The sequence below is a fragment of the Sceloporus occidentalis genome, unplaced genomic scaffold (assembly GCF_023333645.1).
Source record: "Sceloporus occidentalis isolate IW3139 unplaced genomic scaffold, rSceOcc1.0.p SCAF_85, whole genome shotgun sequence".
In the NCBI taxonomy this organism is placed as follows: domain Eukaryota; kingdom Metazoa; phylum Chordata; class Lepidosauria; order Squamata; family Phrynosomatidae; genus Sceloporus; species Sceloporus occidentalis.
Window position 1 is genome coordinate 2836816 of NW_028317065.1, and position 16504 is coordinate 2853319.

At 38.3% G+C, this 16504-nt stretch overlaps 1 protein-coding gene across 3 annotated transcripts; it reads right to left on the bottom strand.

Annotated features, from left to right (window-relative positions):
* Positions 1–5379: 5379 nt before the first annotated feature.
* LOC149285077 (bifunctional UDP-N-acetylglucosamine 2-epimerase/N-acetylmannosamine kinase-like) lies at positions 5380–13203 on the bottom strand. 3 transcript variants are annotated; one of them, XM_089495837.1, is made up of 11 exons: positions 12983–13203; positions 11726–12177; positions 11028–11180; positions 10690–10902; positions 9562–9649; positions 9243–9453; positions 8700–8829; positions 7625–7846; positions 7152–7334; positions 6130–6246; positions 5380–5615 (listed from the first exon to the last, which is right to left on the bottom strand). In XM_089495837.1, the coding sequence occupies exons 1-11, from the start codon at positions 13144–13146 to the stop codon at positions 5380–5382; spliced, it is 2169 nt and encodes a 722-aa protein (XP_089351963.1). In that variant the 5' UTR covers positions 13147–13203. The 3 variants fall into 3 exon arrangements, with proteins under 3 accessions (XP_089351963.1, XP_089351961.1, XP_089351962.1); XM_089495835.1 differs by lacking the exon at positions 11028–11180 and having other exon boundaries at positions 12983–13146; XM_089495836.1 differs by lacking the exon at positions 7625–7846 and having other exon boundaries at positions 12983–13146.
* Between the last annotated feature and the right edge of the window lie 3301 nt (positions 13204–16504).

The following is a 16504-nucleotide window of genomic DNA, read 5'->3' on the forward strand; positions in this document are numbered from 1 at the left end:
ACCAAATGTAAAGACATCTACAAAATTATGTTAAGAATATTTATTGCACCAATTTGTAAACTGTATTTCAACTGTAAACAACAAGAAATCTGAAAAAATAAATTAATAACTTATAAGTAAAATAAATACGTTTAAATAACATTTACTGAACATAATAGTGCTTTCTTTAATAACCCTCCAAAAAAAACAGCGTCCACATTGCCCACATAGAACCTGACCAGCACCCAAATTACACACACATAGGACGTGCCATCTTTGCCCCCAAACAGCCCAGCATGAGTCAGCATTGTTCCCAAACAGCCGAGTGTACGCCATCTTTGTCCCATGAACACGCTACCTGTGCCATCTTTGTCCCACAAACACCCTGCCTGTGCCATTTTTGTCCCATAAACACCCTGCTTATACCATCTTTGCCTTTTTGACAAATCAACTATACACCTATGATTAACACAAACACTTTTACAGTCACTCACTAATTCACTTTCATTCACACAATTCATTCACACAATCATTTATTCTTTCACACAAATTATTTACACATATTGATGCATTCTAACAAATCCTTTAATTCTCTCACTCATTCAAACAATTCATCCACACATTAATCCATTCATTTTCGCTCTCTCATTCTGACTCTTTATTTCAATATTCTTGCTACCCTCCTTTCTCCCTATCTACCCATTCTCACCCCCTTCTGCCCTATCTACCCCTTCTCACTCCCTTCTCCCTATCTACCCCCTATCCCCCCGTCTCACTCCCTTCTCCCTATCTACCCTCTCCCCCCCTTTGAAGTTCACTTACCTTTCAGGAGTCCTGCGGTGGGGGTGCAAGGCCTCTGTCTCCCATCTCTGCCACTGTATGGAACAGTATAGAGTGATGGGAGTTATGATGTACTTTAGAGCATAATTATATAATGAAAAAGACATTGGAAATGGTACAGCATAACACCCATCACTCTCACACATTTACCAATCCACATTTACCAATCCACACTTACCAATCCACAGATTCCACACATACCAATCCACACATACCAATCCACAGATTCCAAACATACCAATCCACAGATTCCACGCATACCAATCCACAGATTCCACACATACCAATCCACATTTACCAATCCACAGATTCCACACATACCAATCCAGATTCCACGCATACCAATCCACAGATTCCACACATACCAATCCACAGATTCCACACATACCAATCCACAGATTCCACACATACCAGTCCACACATACCAATCCACATTTACCAATCCACACTTCCCAATCCACATTTACCAATCCACAGATTCCACACATACCAATCCACAGATTCCACGCATACCAATCCACACATACCAATCCACTTTTACCAATCCACAGATTCCACACATACCAATCCACAGATTCCACGCATACCAATCCACACATACCAATCCACAGATTCCACACATACCAATCCACAGATTCCACACATACCAATCCACACATACCAATCCACACTTCCCAATCCACATTTACCAATCCACACTTACCAATCCACAGATTCCACACATACCAAGCACACATACCAATCCACAGATTCCACACATACCAATCCACACATACCAATCCACAGATTCCACACATACCAATCCACTCTCACTCTCACTGAATGATTTCCTACCTTTCCTCTTTTCTTCTTACAGCAGTAAGCTCCTTTTCTTCCTCTTCGCTCCTCTTCTTCTGTCTTCTTCACTCCTCTTCTTCTGTCTTCTTCCGGGTCAGAGGGCACTGTGGGCGCGGCTTCAGTGTTGTGCGCCGGGATCTGACAACAAACCCCGGCGCACAGCAGCAGTTGCCGCATGGATCGCGAGGGAGCGGTATCGGAGGTCTTTAACAGACCTCCGGCTCCCTTGAGTGATTTTAAGCCGGTTCCCTTGAACCGGCTTAAAATCACTCAAGGGAGCCGGAGGTCTGTTAAAGACCTCCGATACCGCTCCCTTGCGAGCCTTCTCCTCCAGCGGCGGACATTACTGTCCGTCTCTGGAGGGGTGCCGGGTGCCAGCAAGTTGGCACCCCCCTGATCAGCAGCACCCGGTGCGGACCGCCCCCCCCCCGCTAGGTACGCTACTGAGGTTACGGTAGGCTTTTGGTGGTTTCTTGGGTAGAGAAGGTGTGTGTGGTATGTCGAGATTAAATGTAAACAGGCTGTGATCAGACAGACAGATGGGAGAGTTGGAGAAATGACACGTGGAACAAAAGGTGGGCGAACACTAGATCGATTTGATGACCGCCATGGTGCGTCGGGGAGGTAGTCCAGTGTGAGAATGCGAGAGAGGAGGAGAGTGAAAGTAGTTTGGAAGCAGCAGGTGAGGATGGGTCATCAATAGGTATATTGAAGTCCCCTAGGATTAGTGTAGGGGTGGTGGAGGATAGAAAGTGGCAGAGCAGCAAAGTGATCAAAGAAATGTGAGGTGGGGCCAGGAGGCTGGTAGACCACTACAACGTGAAGAGCAATCGGGGAGAAGAGACGGACAAAGTGTACTTCGAAAGCCGAGAAAGAGGGAATTGGTGGCAGACATTGAAAGGTGCAGCGAGGAGAGAGGAGAATGACAACACCACCTCCCTGTTTGTCCCCCCTGGGAGTGTGGCTGAAGTAAAGGCCACTGTAAGAGAGAGCAGCAGGAGAGGTGTCTGAGGATGTCAACCATGTTTTGGTGAGTGCAAGAAGACTGAGGTGGCTAGAGATGAAAAGGTCATGGACAGCAGTTAGTGTATTGCACACAGAGCGTGCATTCCAGAGGGCACGAGAGAAAGAGGTGCCGGGGTGACAGTGGATTGATTTAAGATTAGAGGGATTGCGGTAGTTTGTGTTAGTTCAGAAAGTGCAGGGGCAGTAGGGACTGTAGAGAGGTTGTGCAGAGGATGTAATAAGTTTAAGATTTATGGGAAGAGGATATAGTAATAACATGTACAGCTTCATAGTAAGGATGGAGGTGAAGCACACAAGTGCTTATGTGGGTTACCTGCTTTCTGCAATGGTACTTGGTATGTAGTTTCCCTCCTGTTTAACTCCAGTATAACTCTTAACTGTCTACTTATGAGGAGTCCATAGCAGCTACATTTCCATCGACCAAGGCGTATGCATAAATTCAGCATGTCACTTGGTACCTTCTCGTTTTTTTGTTTTTGACTAATTCACAAATGCATTTGCATTTATAACCAGTTACTATTTGTCTGACTACCTAATTAACATGGCAGCAACAGCATTATTTTTTTGGGGGGGAAATTGGATTAAAAAATAAAGAAACACAATTTTTTATATTTATTTATAAATATTTATCTGATGGAATAAGATACAATCAAATTACATCATACAAGTTCACAGAAAAAAATGATACATTTTACAAAATTATACAAAGGTTAAATGTTTGCTCATTCTAAAAAAAATAAATAAATAAGAATAAACTAAAATCTAATTTTGGAGAGAAGAGGAATGTTGGCAAGAACCCTCACCGTTAGTTAAGAATACATTCTGTAAAACATTAATAAAGAATCACTTGACTATGGAAAGAAAGGTGTTAAAAAAAACAAGAGACACGTGATTTTGCGGGAACAATTCTTGGACAAAACCTAAAATGTAAAACTTTGAAAACAATTTTCAAGAAATCTATACTACATTGCAATGAATATAACATTTATACAAATATACATTTTTTGTAACTCATGTACAATGGCAATTATTTGGACAAATGGTCATATTTACCGATATTTTTTTTTTGAAGTATTACATTTAAATGTTTTCCTAATTATTATGGTCCAGGTCATAGAATATGTCTTATACAACAAGAGAACTTAAACAGTAGACAATTACAAACTAGCAGGGTCAAGCAAGAGCAAGTCTGGAAGTGTAATATGAAGAAAATATAAATTCAATAGGTTTTCATTTATTAAAAAAGGGTATATTCAAAATAATAAATAGTATGAGGTGCTGTTAGGTAACTAAAAACAAGTCTTCGTGGATAAAGACTTGTAGAAACAGATCGACGTTCATCTCCAGACATCAGGTTTTTGCAAACATACTTTAATATATATGGGGGGGGTCGGGCAAAGTTGGGCATTTAAAAATTTTTTATTATAGCATTATACTTTGCCAGTGGATGTAACTGGATCCTGTACTCAAAAACATCATTCATATCTATATAACACACATTTATTGGATGTACATACATATATATATATATATATATATATATATGTACACACACACACACACACACACACCCACATATCCATGATAAACGTGTGAGCTGATTATGCCTATGTAAAAGGCATCTACTGACAATGGTCCACCACTGTAGAAATCTGACATGCTGTTTTTAGACATTTCTTCTGTTCTCCATAATGCACATTCTCTTGCATAGGATACAGTTAAGCATGGAGAAACTCACAGTGGAAAAAAAAAATTCACATGTGTATGAGACTAGTAACTACAAAAAGAAATGTGTTTTTCACTTATAAAAAAGCTTGGAGCTTTTTTTGAAAATATAAGACAGGCGATATGCGAAGCAGGCCAGGTCATATACATCATATCTGGCCTGAAGCTTTATTTTAGATCACATATCTTCATTTTTATTGTTTCTGTTGTGAGGCTATTTACTTTAAAATGAGGACATATGCTCTTCTTGTAATGTACAATGTAAAACAAACATGTTTTTAAACCAGAGTAACAAGAAAATTAAAGTGGGGCAGAATTCCTTCATAAAAATGCAAGTATATATGTAGAATACTATACTTTAAAACTTATGCATATTATATGCAGATGCAATTTAAAAAGAAGCAGTACTTTAACACATAATAAAAAGGTTGTTCTTAAAAAAAAAAAAAAGCAACTACCATTAGTGAATGTACCAGGAGTATCTTATTGGCTGCAAACCACACTTAGCAGTCTCTCCACCTAGAAAAATAACCGACCAGAGATAACTACTCGCCGAGGAAAAAGTATTTTCATGCAGCAGCATACGTAGGATTTAATTATAAATTGAAAAAAAAAAATCACAGAAGAGGCCATTGAAAGAATTAAAAATACCGGTAATAAATAACTGGCTACATTTCTGGATCGCTTTCCAAGCTGTAGAAGATCTGCTTAACTTTCAGAAAATATTTTTCTTTTTATACATATATATAGCCTGTTTTGTGAGGTTAATCGGTTCTTGCAGAGGTTCATTCCTTTTCATTTACAATTGACACAAAGAAACAGAAAATGTCAGGGGGAGAAAAGTGTAGCTTTAAAGGATGACTAGACCAGCAAAGTAAAGTTTGTTACACAGACGTCTTAATTTACACAAGTTCGAGTTGTATTAAGATGATAGACCAAAGTCTATGTTATGGTATAAACGTCTTGGGTTCACTAGTAGGTTCTACGTGTTGTGTAATCGAGCACCATGCTTGCTGCACCCAGAAGAGCAGGATCTGACAAGTTTGACACCACCACATCGACATCCTGAACAGAAGCCAGGCCTCTCTGACGTATCACTTCCTTCACAACGTTGATGTACTGGTTTGCTAGGACACCAGAAAGGATCACTAGTGATGGGTTTATGGTGTGCAAGATGTTCACAATTCCAATGCCCAATGCGGTTCCAGCTGTAGTGAAGAGAAAAAAAAAAAAAAAGAATTGCTACAAACATTCACATACAATAAAGACCAAATATGATTCATATTTTGTTTATATATATATATATATATATCAAAATATGAATCATAAGTGTAAATATCAGACATGACAATTTCAACATGTACCACGTACCAATACTGATTAAAACATTTCCTATCTCCCTTTTTATAAATGATTAACAAGGTTATCATCATTGGAACAATAGATACAGGATGAAAAAACAGATGGGCAACATTCTAGCTACATGTTGTTATGCTGAATCAGCATAACGATAAGCCATGTTTAGGCATGCAAGAGCAAACCCTTTGTAGATGATACCTAAAATGGGGAATGGCTTACATGTTAATCTTCACAAACGAATCGGCCATCATCTATCGAGCTGTTATATTGCCCCATATGTTATGAGACTACTTCAATTTTGTTTCAATAATCATGACATGTCACCAGAACTCTTAACGGCATTCACTTGAGAAATGTCCTTACCAGTTTTGAGAATATTGCTGGCTTTGGTATTGCCAAGTTTTGCTGCTTGTATAAGGTGAACTGCGGTAACAGATTCATCATTTTTCAACGACATGCCTTCAACTAACAGCAGATCGTCTGTACATCAAGGGAAATGGAGAAAATAATTATTTTTGATGGCATCCACATAAATCTGGAAAGCTTAAAATGTAAAAATAACCAAAATTGCAAGATTTCACAATTTTATTGTCAAAAAAACCCTAATGAAAAAGCAATACAATACAGATTTAAAAACATGACGCCAGGTGACATTTTATTGTTTCGGAACAAGTTAGATTAACATAACTTTACGAACACCTGCAGAAAAGAAAAAAAACTTTTATCTTAAATTCTGAGATTTCCTTGATAGCCAAGAAAAATCTATAAATCTCAGAAATGCCTGGCTTAGTATAGAGCAAACATCAAAATGACCAAAACATTTCTAAGAGTGATATTTATAGTCAGTTAATTTTTTTATTTTCTTTTATAACTTATCACAAGATGCATGGTTAAAATAACTTTTAGATACAGGGTTTATTAAAAGAAAATTCTAAACCATCTTTATTGTGATTCCAGGCATTCAATACTATGAGTTGATATCATTTAGCCATTGCTTTACTAGAGAATCTTACAGATGTTAACCATTAAAAGTATTAATATAGAGAGGCAGAGGGGGAGTATGTGTATGTTGTACTACATGGGACAAAATCTACTACATTTACAAGCTACCTTAAATAGTGTTAAAAACAAATGAGGTATCAGATTTCTTAAACTTGTCCTGATTTGAGGTTGAGGTTTTCTTTATAAAATTACTTAGATGTTTTCATCTAAAAAGCCATTCACGTTTTTTTCTTTTAACTACAGTGTTGGAAACAGGGTCCATACATGTGGCAACACTGCCAGTTGTGCACAACAATATATTAGGTCACTGAGTAATGTAGTGAAATGTTCTGAATGCATACATAATGTTTCAGAGATGTTAACTTATGTATACATGTACTCACCGTCATGCAGCTTTTTGGCCTCTCTTTGCAAGGCTATTCCAGAGGCATATGCCTCTATACAACCGTGGCTGCCGCACATACAGTCTGGCCCGTCAAAAGACACCATAATGTGCCCCAGCTCACCGGCACAAAACGAGCTTCCATGAACAAGTTCATGGTGATGAATAACTCCTCCACCAATTCCTGGTTTTGAAAAGGACAACAAAATATATTAGTATTAAATCAGTAACAAAACACGAGCGATGGGGCTACTTTAACATAGGATAAATAAAACAGACGTTATTTACACACTGGGGGTTTTATATATATATATATATATATATATATATATATATAAATAAAAGCTATTCTAGAGCAGTGATAAAAGTGGTGCAATTCCCAATTCCCAAGGCAACAAATGGAATATTCCTACTGGTCAATCTACTTTACACATAACTATGTTTTTACTCTATTATTCATTGTGTCATGCCAACCTGTGCCAGTAATAACGGTGACAAAGTCTTCTACTCCTTTGCCTTGGCCGAACTTCCTTTCTGCCAGCGCAGCACAGTTCCCATCATTATCGACCCACACAGGAAGGTGTAGTGTATCAGACAGAGGCGTTCTAAGATCAACAGAGCTCCACTCTTGAATAAGCTTTGTGGAATGAAGTACCACACCTTCGTGAGGGTTTACACGTCCACCCGTGGAAATTCCTGTCCAAAACAAAGAATATTTTCCCCCCAATGAAAACAGACCATTTCGGTAAACCCTTGTATGCAAAAATAATCTTATGCACGCAAAGAGGAAAAATGCAACAGAACAGTGGAAACAGCCGAGTTTAACCCCTATACAGAAAAAACATTAAAACACAAAGAGGAAAAGAAATAAGGTCTGTAAAGAAAAATGCAGTTGTATTGACCAGTGACATTCTGGGAAAACCCAGTCATACAATCACCAATAATTAAATGTCTGAATTACTGCAAAGGATTTTATTTGCCTAATATCCCTACTTTATTTTGGGTGGTTGGAATATGAATATTGGTTTTGTTAAGCTGTGATCAATGTGCGTCATGTGTCTAAGAATCCTTCGCAACACACACATTATTTTATAAATTTATAATATATATATAAAATGTATACATTTAATAAATACCTATTTGAATTCTGTTCTTGATAAGTCACTAAGAATGTGTTTTGAACAGCCAAAAGGTATAGAAAATATATTTAATCCAACAAACACCGCATAGACCAGTGTAAATGTGGATCAGACCTTACATATGGGGGCTAAATATGCAAGGGTTCCAATACCTATGCAAACACTTTCATGAGTCCATGTCATATCAGAGAAGGTAATGAAATGGACCAATGCAAAAACAAGTTTGCTTATTTTAATTATGTCATTTTTTCATAATTTATCTTAAAAGCAGAGATTAATGAGTTTATAACTGAAGAGCACTAGTAAAGTACTAAATGCTAAATCTCTGGAACAATAAACTACAGATTTTTCTACAGGTTCTTCACACTATATCCTGAAATTTGTCATTCCACATTCTATATGGGTCTTACCTACTCCCAGAATCCTGCAGTTCAGTTTCACTGCTTCTGAGGCGGCTTCCACACACATTTTAAGAATTAGCTCAATCCTATCCTCATAGGTTTTTGGATTGGGCTGTGTGTATTTCTTAATTATTTCACCCTGAAAAAAACAAATTCCTCTAATGGTTAAACAGCCAAACATGAGTAATCATTTCAAAAGCTATTACATTAATACTAGAAGTGCACAGCCTGCAAGTCCCACTCATATTGTGGTTGAACCATTACATGTTTTAGCTAACTATCATCATTTGGTGGAGTGCAAAATCTTCTGCCTTCACCTCAATTCAGCCATCCAAACTCTCACAACCACATACTGTATTGATGCTTCCGCCTTCTTTCTGAATCAACTTGTGGCCACACGTATCCAGCAAGCGGCCGCATGCATGTCATGAATTGGCCACTGGCCTTAAAAGTGCCAGGGTCAATTTTTAATCTCCAGTCTGTTCCTAAATCAATATTTCCATATTAGCGTTATTGATAATGTCAGACAACAATAAAAAAATTATACTTTACCTTCATGCTGACAATGGCTATCCTCAGATTAGTGCCTCCTAGATCCACAGCCAACGCACTCAAAGTTTCCAGGATGTGGTCAATGTCCTGAGAGATGTTTTCTTTTACAGGGGGAAAACAAAACTTCTTTTGCAGCGGTTCCACTAAATTGATGGATTTCAGGAACTTCACAATCCTTGGTACAGCATTGCCATCTCCATAAATCTTTGAGCTGCAAAGGGACAATACTGTAGCTTAAATACTTTTGGAAGAAAAAAAAAGAAACCAACCAACGTAAAGACCAAAACACATTTTTAATGATATGAAAAACAAAAATTACCAAGGATAGCGTTTTCCAAACTGGAGCTGAAGTGCATGGATTATTTTATTCTCTGTGTCTGCATCACGAACGTGGAGCACATTTTCACCTGAAAATTAACATAATAATAAAATTAACATAAATAATAATAATATTATTATTTATTACTTAGCTTTGACTCTATGGATATTAGAGACTGTAATAAATATAAGTCAACTATTAATCTCCAAGGACAACAGCTGGCTCCCAACACAATGGGATTCCTCTTGAGTAAACCAGTTTCAAGGAATTACACTAGTGGCGAAACCCAAATGTCCAGGAACTCACAATACATCAAAGGGCTATCTCCCTACCAGGTGGGAACAATAAACAGGAGATACAATCTACAATCTCCTACAACAAAAGGACTGCAGGAGATAGTATCTGGGCGGGAGACAAGCATGTGTTTGTCCTACAACAAAAGGATTGCAGGAGACAATATCAACCCACCCTGAATTTGCCCTGAGGACCATCAACTTCACTGTGGGGGCAATCTAACTTCATGGTCAAGAGCGGTCTCTACAGGCAGCTGGTGCAGGTACAAGATTGTGCCTTCCTAAGGATGAGTGGACACAAACTAAGAAGATGATTGGCTGGGACTGTTTGGGCATAGTGGCTATAAAGGTGTTGTGTGAGCAACAAAGAAGAGAGAGAACCAGAAAGAAAGAAGGAAGGATAACATCAAGGTGACAGGGACACCCCATCCTTACATGCACACATAGAGACATTAGCATAGTATAGTTAGTCATAGAGCCTTGTATTTCAGACGCTTCTCTATATACTCATATATATGTATTTGTTATTTTAATAAACCCATTGTTTTAAGCCACTGGTGTAAGAGAGTTTCATACGACGAGGAATCTGTAGTAGTTAAAGGAAAGCCAGACGGGTGAAGGTTATATATCCCGGGATTTAAAAGGTGCTTTCTACAGAGACCAAGGTAATATTAAATATAAATCTGCCACTAAACAAACAGGCATGCCTGTTAATATATGAACTATAGGACAGTATGTAGCTTCCAGGCCACCAGTATGAAATAAGAATTAAAATAGGACCATTATACTGAGAATAGCGAGTAACTTAAATGCTGATAAATGTCTGAATCCTGACCTGTCTCTCTTCCGGTCTGACGTGTTCCCAAATTAATGACCGGAGTTCCAAAAGCCCCAGCTTCACGCACACCGCAGCTGCTGTTACCAATCATACAACCGGCATGTGCAACTAACTGTATGAACTGTTCAAACGGCACATGCTTCACAGCTCTGAAATTGGGATGATGTTCAATTCCCTTCTTCCTCATCACACGTACCATTTCTTTACTTCCTGTAAAAAAACAAAACAAAAAAACAAACAAACATCCATTTCAGGACAGATATGAATGTAAACACAGAAAAAAAAAGTTTATTTATAGGTAGCCTTTTAAATTTTATTTATGCCAGTTCACTCACCTGCATCGATGTTTGGAAAAAGGACCAATGTCCTCTTGTTGAAGGAGAGGAGTGCATCCAGAGTGAACTCAAACATCTTTACGGAATGTCTAATGTCAGTAGTAACTGGATGTTGTAGGGCGACAATGTATTCCTCAGGCTTCACATCATCACCTGTGACAAAAATGAAAAAAAAAGACTTTAAAACTTCTTCTTTCTGATTGTATTGTTTGAGAGCTACAGAGCCTATTTACAAAACAGTGAGTTATCTTTTTTATCTGGAATGCTAGGAAACGTCCATTTGCTTTCAACTGTAGGACATCAACAAACACCCACTGCAAAAGGGAAAGTATTTAGCAACTCTAGCTGGTGTAAAGTCACCTAAAAAGGAGAGCATTGAAGGAAAGCAAGGGCAACTACAGCAACTTTACAGATAAACACCACTTACCAATTACATTTTTATGGAATGCACGGTACAGTTATAGAGGTTACAAATAAAGGAGGGAAAAAAAAAAAAAAATAGCTGCTGAATTGGGGCTGTTCCAAAATATCCCCAAGATGATAATACAGCTATTAATACGATAGGTGTGAATGACAAAGATAGGTTGTGAAATGACAATTTATCTCCAATTAATAGAATTTATATAAAAAAAACAAAAAAACAATAAAATCATATTTTTGTTGTGAATAACGTTAAAAATCCAGTAAAATATGCCTACCTAACCACATCCTGATGATGCTCATGTAGTCTTTGTTTTTTACGTTGAGAAGCTTGTCATAAGAGGGGCATCCTGCAAGGAGGATGCGGTCATGGTCTTCACACATTGCTATCAGGTGCTGCTCTGCACTCCTGGTGCAGCACACATGGTAATGGCCTAGTTTAGTGATCGCATGCCTTATGGAATCATCTATAGTTCCACTGACTTCTCCACCTTCTATGTGCAGAATCCTAATGTTCATCAGAGCTGCAGTGGTGGCCAAGGCCAATGCGTCAAATCTATCCCCATGGACAACAATGATGTCTGGTTTCAATCGGTTTAGCACATCTGGAAGCTTCACCAGGGCAAGACCAACGGACTCCACCATGGCGGCTTCATCTTCTCCCCTAACTATGGTGTGCAGCCTGGCCTGGATATCAAAATCGTCCTGCTCAATCATGCGATAGGTATTACTAATGAAAAAAAAAGAGGAAAATATACATATACACGTTACTATGATGCAGAGCTTGTAATGTCTAACTAGGGCTGAAGCAATTTATGTATAATTTAGTGTGAAAAATTTAGGAGCCTAGACTTTAACAGAGATTAATACAACACAGCACAGAAATATAGATGCCAGCAGTATTAAAAAAAAAATATTAAAGGTTCCACAGATGTTATGCTTCTAGTTTTGAGGAACAACAATGCCCTTCATGACTTTGCATCTCTTCTCTTCTCTGTGGCAGCCCATTAGATCTACCTTTAACTGCAAATTCTATCACACTACACCAGACTCCTGCACACTTACCAAAAGCTGAAGTACCATCTGGCCTAAAGTTTCAGTTGAAATTTCATAGGCTTCCTGAATGACATTATATTCATTGTCATATCACTACATATGTAGGCTGAAGATGTGCTGTTTAACAAACCCCTACTCTCGGGAATAAGCCATAACAGGCATGTGCTTGATATGAATATAAACGTAGACTAGATGTGTCAAACATAGGGGCAGGGATATCAGATTGGTGAACAAAAATAATATAATAATTACAATTATGGAGTGACGCATGTGATTTTTTTTTGCACCAGAACTATATTAAAAACATTGACCTGACAATTGCAAGATGGAAATATGCACTAGCCTTCCCCAACTTAGAAAAGCAGAGATTTTATTTAAAAAAAAATTTTTTTAAAAAAGAAAAGAAATTCAAGCGCTTAGTTGTCATTGTGAGCTTGCAGTTAAATATCAGATGCAGCTTTTCACAGCATATACCTTACCCATAATCATCGATAAGATGAGATCCTATAACCACGACACTCAATTCAAACTGATCTGGCTCTGCTTTGATGCCAAACATAATGGGTGCCAGCTTAGAGTAATCAGCCCTGTTGCAGGTGGCGACACATACTCGAAGTTTCCTCTGATTGAAAGTCTTCTCCATGGTAACTTTTTGCCTTGATAAATTTTCAAAATACAATGCCTGCAAAACAAATAGAAACATAGAATTAGAAGGCAGGTACGAATTATATGGCTTGTATGGTCTGCTCATAGTAAGATGTAAGACGAGGATGTTTTATGGAGTCAAACATTTTCTGAACGCTGTCCATTTCCCGAACACATGGGGGTGATTCTTTCCTCACCCCAACTAAATGAGCAGCTTCAAGGCGATGGTCAGAAGTGAAATTAATATGGCAGATGAAAGTCAAGGGGAAAAAAATGATGTCAATTATTCAATCTAAGTCCATGAGACATCTTAAATGACTGTGAGTCAATGCTGAGAATTTAAACAGCTGATGAAGTCATTAAGCCATTTAAACCACACCTAGGATTAATTAAAAAAAAAACACACCATATCCTTATAGTGCATCATGTAAAAAAGCACGCACAAGGCTTAAAATGTTCAAGGGTGCGCATAATGTCTGGTTCTGACGTGACCCTTGCCAAGTCCGGATATTATGAAACGCCAACAGAAACCCTGAGTCAATTAAGGCAGCACCCAAATGATCAAAATTACTCGGTAAAATTATTTCCTTTAGTGCAGAAACACAGGATGATTGTTTATTTAAGAAAAATAAGCTACTCATTGTTTGACTGACATCCATAACCACTGCTTGAAATTCTCAGGAAGCGCCCAATCTATACTTACGTTACCTTAGGATGCAGGTGAATCTGGCTCACCCATTTCTTATTACAATATAGCCTAATTTACACTTCTGTTAGTTTAGTCTATTAGCCCAAGATAAGGGGCAATGATGTTTGCATTAAAAAAAAAATTATCAATGTCTCAGCTGACCCTGGAGGGCTTTATCGAGACTTGTTAGATTGCTGGGTTTCTGCGCATGTACCTAGCAAGTATATGTATTTGGCAAGCAGTTCTGATTTCAATAGACAAATGTAAATAATGAAGCTGCCAACACTGCATGCAAAGCAGTCCTTGCATGTCTCCTAATGGCTGCCTTTAACGTTGCTTATAGTTATTTAATGAACCCAATGAGTTTTGCTTGGGTTACAAGACTACCCTGTACAAAATTGTTGCTGCCACCAATGACTGTTGTCCTCTTCGCTATCACTCCAGGGGAAAACACACTTCCCATATGCCCTTAGACCTGTAGTGCTTTCTACAGATTTTGCAACAAAATCCCATGGTTGTTCTCGACAACTGAAGCATGCATTTACCAAGAGTGAGATCAAAAAGTAAGATCAAAAAGTAATGCCAAAGGTAAACATCAAACCACGTCATGAGCACGCTACGCTAAAAACTATTGTTTATACGGCAGTCAACTGTTAAAGGTATAGTTTACTGTTCCAGACAGCCTCGGCAAAGAAGAATGCTACTAAAGTACTAGAGGAGTCCTTTAATGCACATGCTTTAAAGAGGTTAAAAACAGCCAATAAGTGTCAAGAAAGCACTTGTATTAGAATCAATGGGAGTGTTTTCGGTGAATTTTCTCATGGGGTCCCTAGACCACCCTAATAATGTTTCATAAGGCAGTGGTACAGCTGACCAGGGGATAAGTAACCTAGATAAATACATCTTCTGCATTGAATATAGCTGGGGTGGGGAAAGGGGGAAATGCATATGGGGAGATTCTGCAGACTCCCCAATCATGATAGCATGGAAGACAGACACCATGTAAACCCATAAGAGGGACTAATCAGCTATCATGTGTATTAAAGTTTGCCTTTCAATGCTGCAAACGAAGGCACTGAGGCAGTCTAGGACTGTAGCATCTGAAAAGACATTATCTAAACTTTTGGTCATTGACCTGAGAAGTACAAGGTTTACTTATGTAAGAGGAGTTTTATAGTATACGGCGAGAACAACAATTCCTTTTGCTTGCTGAAATTGGGCAACGAAAAGCTTGTCAAAAACCCCATTAGCAATAATTACTGTGCATAGTTGGTGATTCTTGCTCAAGTGATTATTCCGTGGAGGTAGCAGAAAGCCTGCTAGGTTGCCTGCGCTACAATATCACAACAGAACACAAAACAGGGAAACCTGCAAGGACAATAGGATTTATTGCTAACGTGGAATAGTTTGGTGCCCATTAACAAGCCAAAGTTGAAATGGTTAAAGTCACATTCTCTAGAAATCATCCAGTGTTTAACCACAAGCTTAAAACCGATTCAAAACCTAAACCGTCACCGATTTTAACCTGACCAAGTAAATGCATTAAAACTAGCTACAGCCGTTTCACCATTACAATCTAAGGACACATCTGATGTGAGAGCAACTACTTCAGTTGCGATCTGTGGTGAATGAGGGGGACACGAGCATAACAATTACTTGTAATGTCCTACCAGAGAAACCAGTTACTTTAAAACTCTCTTTATATCCATCTATCCGTCTAGTGTATGTCTCATATGTGTAAATGGTTTAGGGACGTTCCACAAAAGGAACTCATAACTACAACTCAAACTGGGGAACCACTTTTGCCGTCTCCATAAGGGCGCCCTTGACCTGCTTACGGCAATGCTCATCTAGGGACAGTTTACCTTTTGTTACATGTTTCTTGTGAAGTGTACACGAATATTAAAAGAGAAAGCCTAGCGTTATTCGAGACTTGCAATGTAAATATTAGACCATGTTACAGTTCTCGTATCTTATCGTTACAGTGCTAATCTATGTGTCAATATTTCTGTTTCATTTTATTTAGCAAAGGGGTATGTTCAGTCTACCTTGACTGTTTATTTTGCAAGTTATTTCAATTTAGCCGAGTCCAAAAACTCATAACCATTAAGTAAACAAACGACGCTAATAAACCCTTTCAAAGTCTCTTTAGTTAGGAAAGAATAAAATGAGCTGGCGTATAATAAAGTGGACATTTACAGTAACACGCTAGCCCTAAATACCATATTTTTGATTTCTTCATGCATGTTGGAATCAATTTTGCATGGCCTTCCATGTGTTTTTTGGTACAGTATGACTGAGGGAAAAAAATGTTACTTTGTTCCATAGGCAAATGTGAAAATGAAACAGATCTAACATGAAAACCCAATAGGCAGCATGCTTGTTTTCTTCCGTTTGGCTAATTTACTTGATCGTTCATCTACTGTTTTAATTAGACGATAGAAGGTATGAATACGTCCCCAATGTTGTAATATCCTAAAGTAGCATGGCAGCCTCTGGTTGCACGACATAAGGCCTTGTAACGTTCACCCTTCGCTGTATGGACTTGTTGAAACTTTGTGCTATTTATTTCATGGCTTCCCTTGCCACTCAGAACCACGCTGACTGATTATCAGGTCCAGCTGCAGTTGATTTCATGATCAAGACAACCTTTATAAACCTGCCCAGC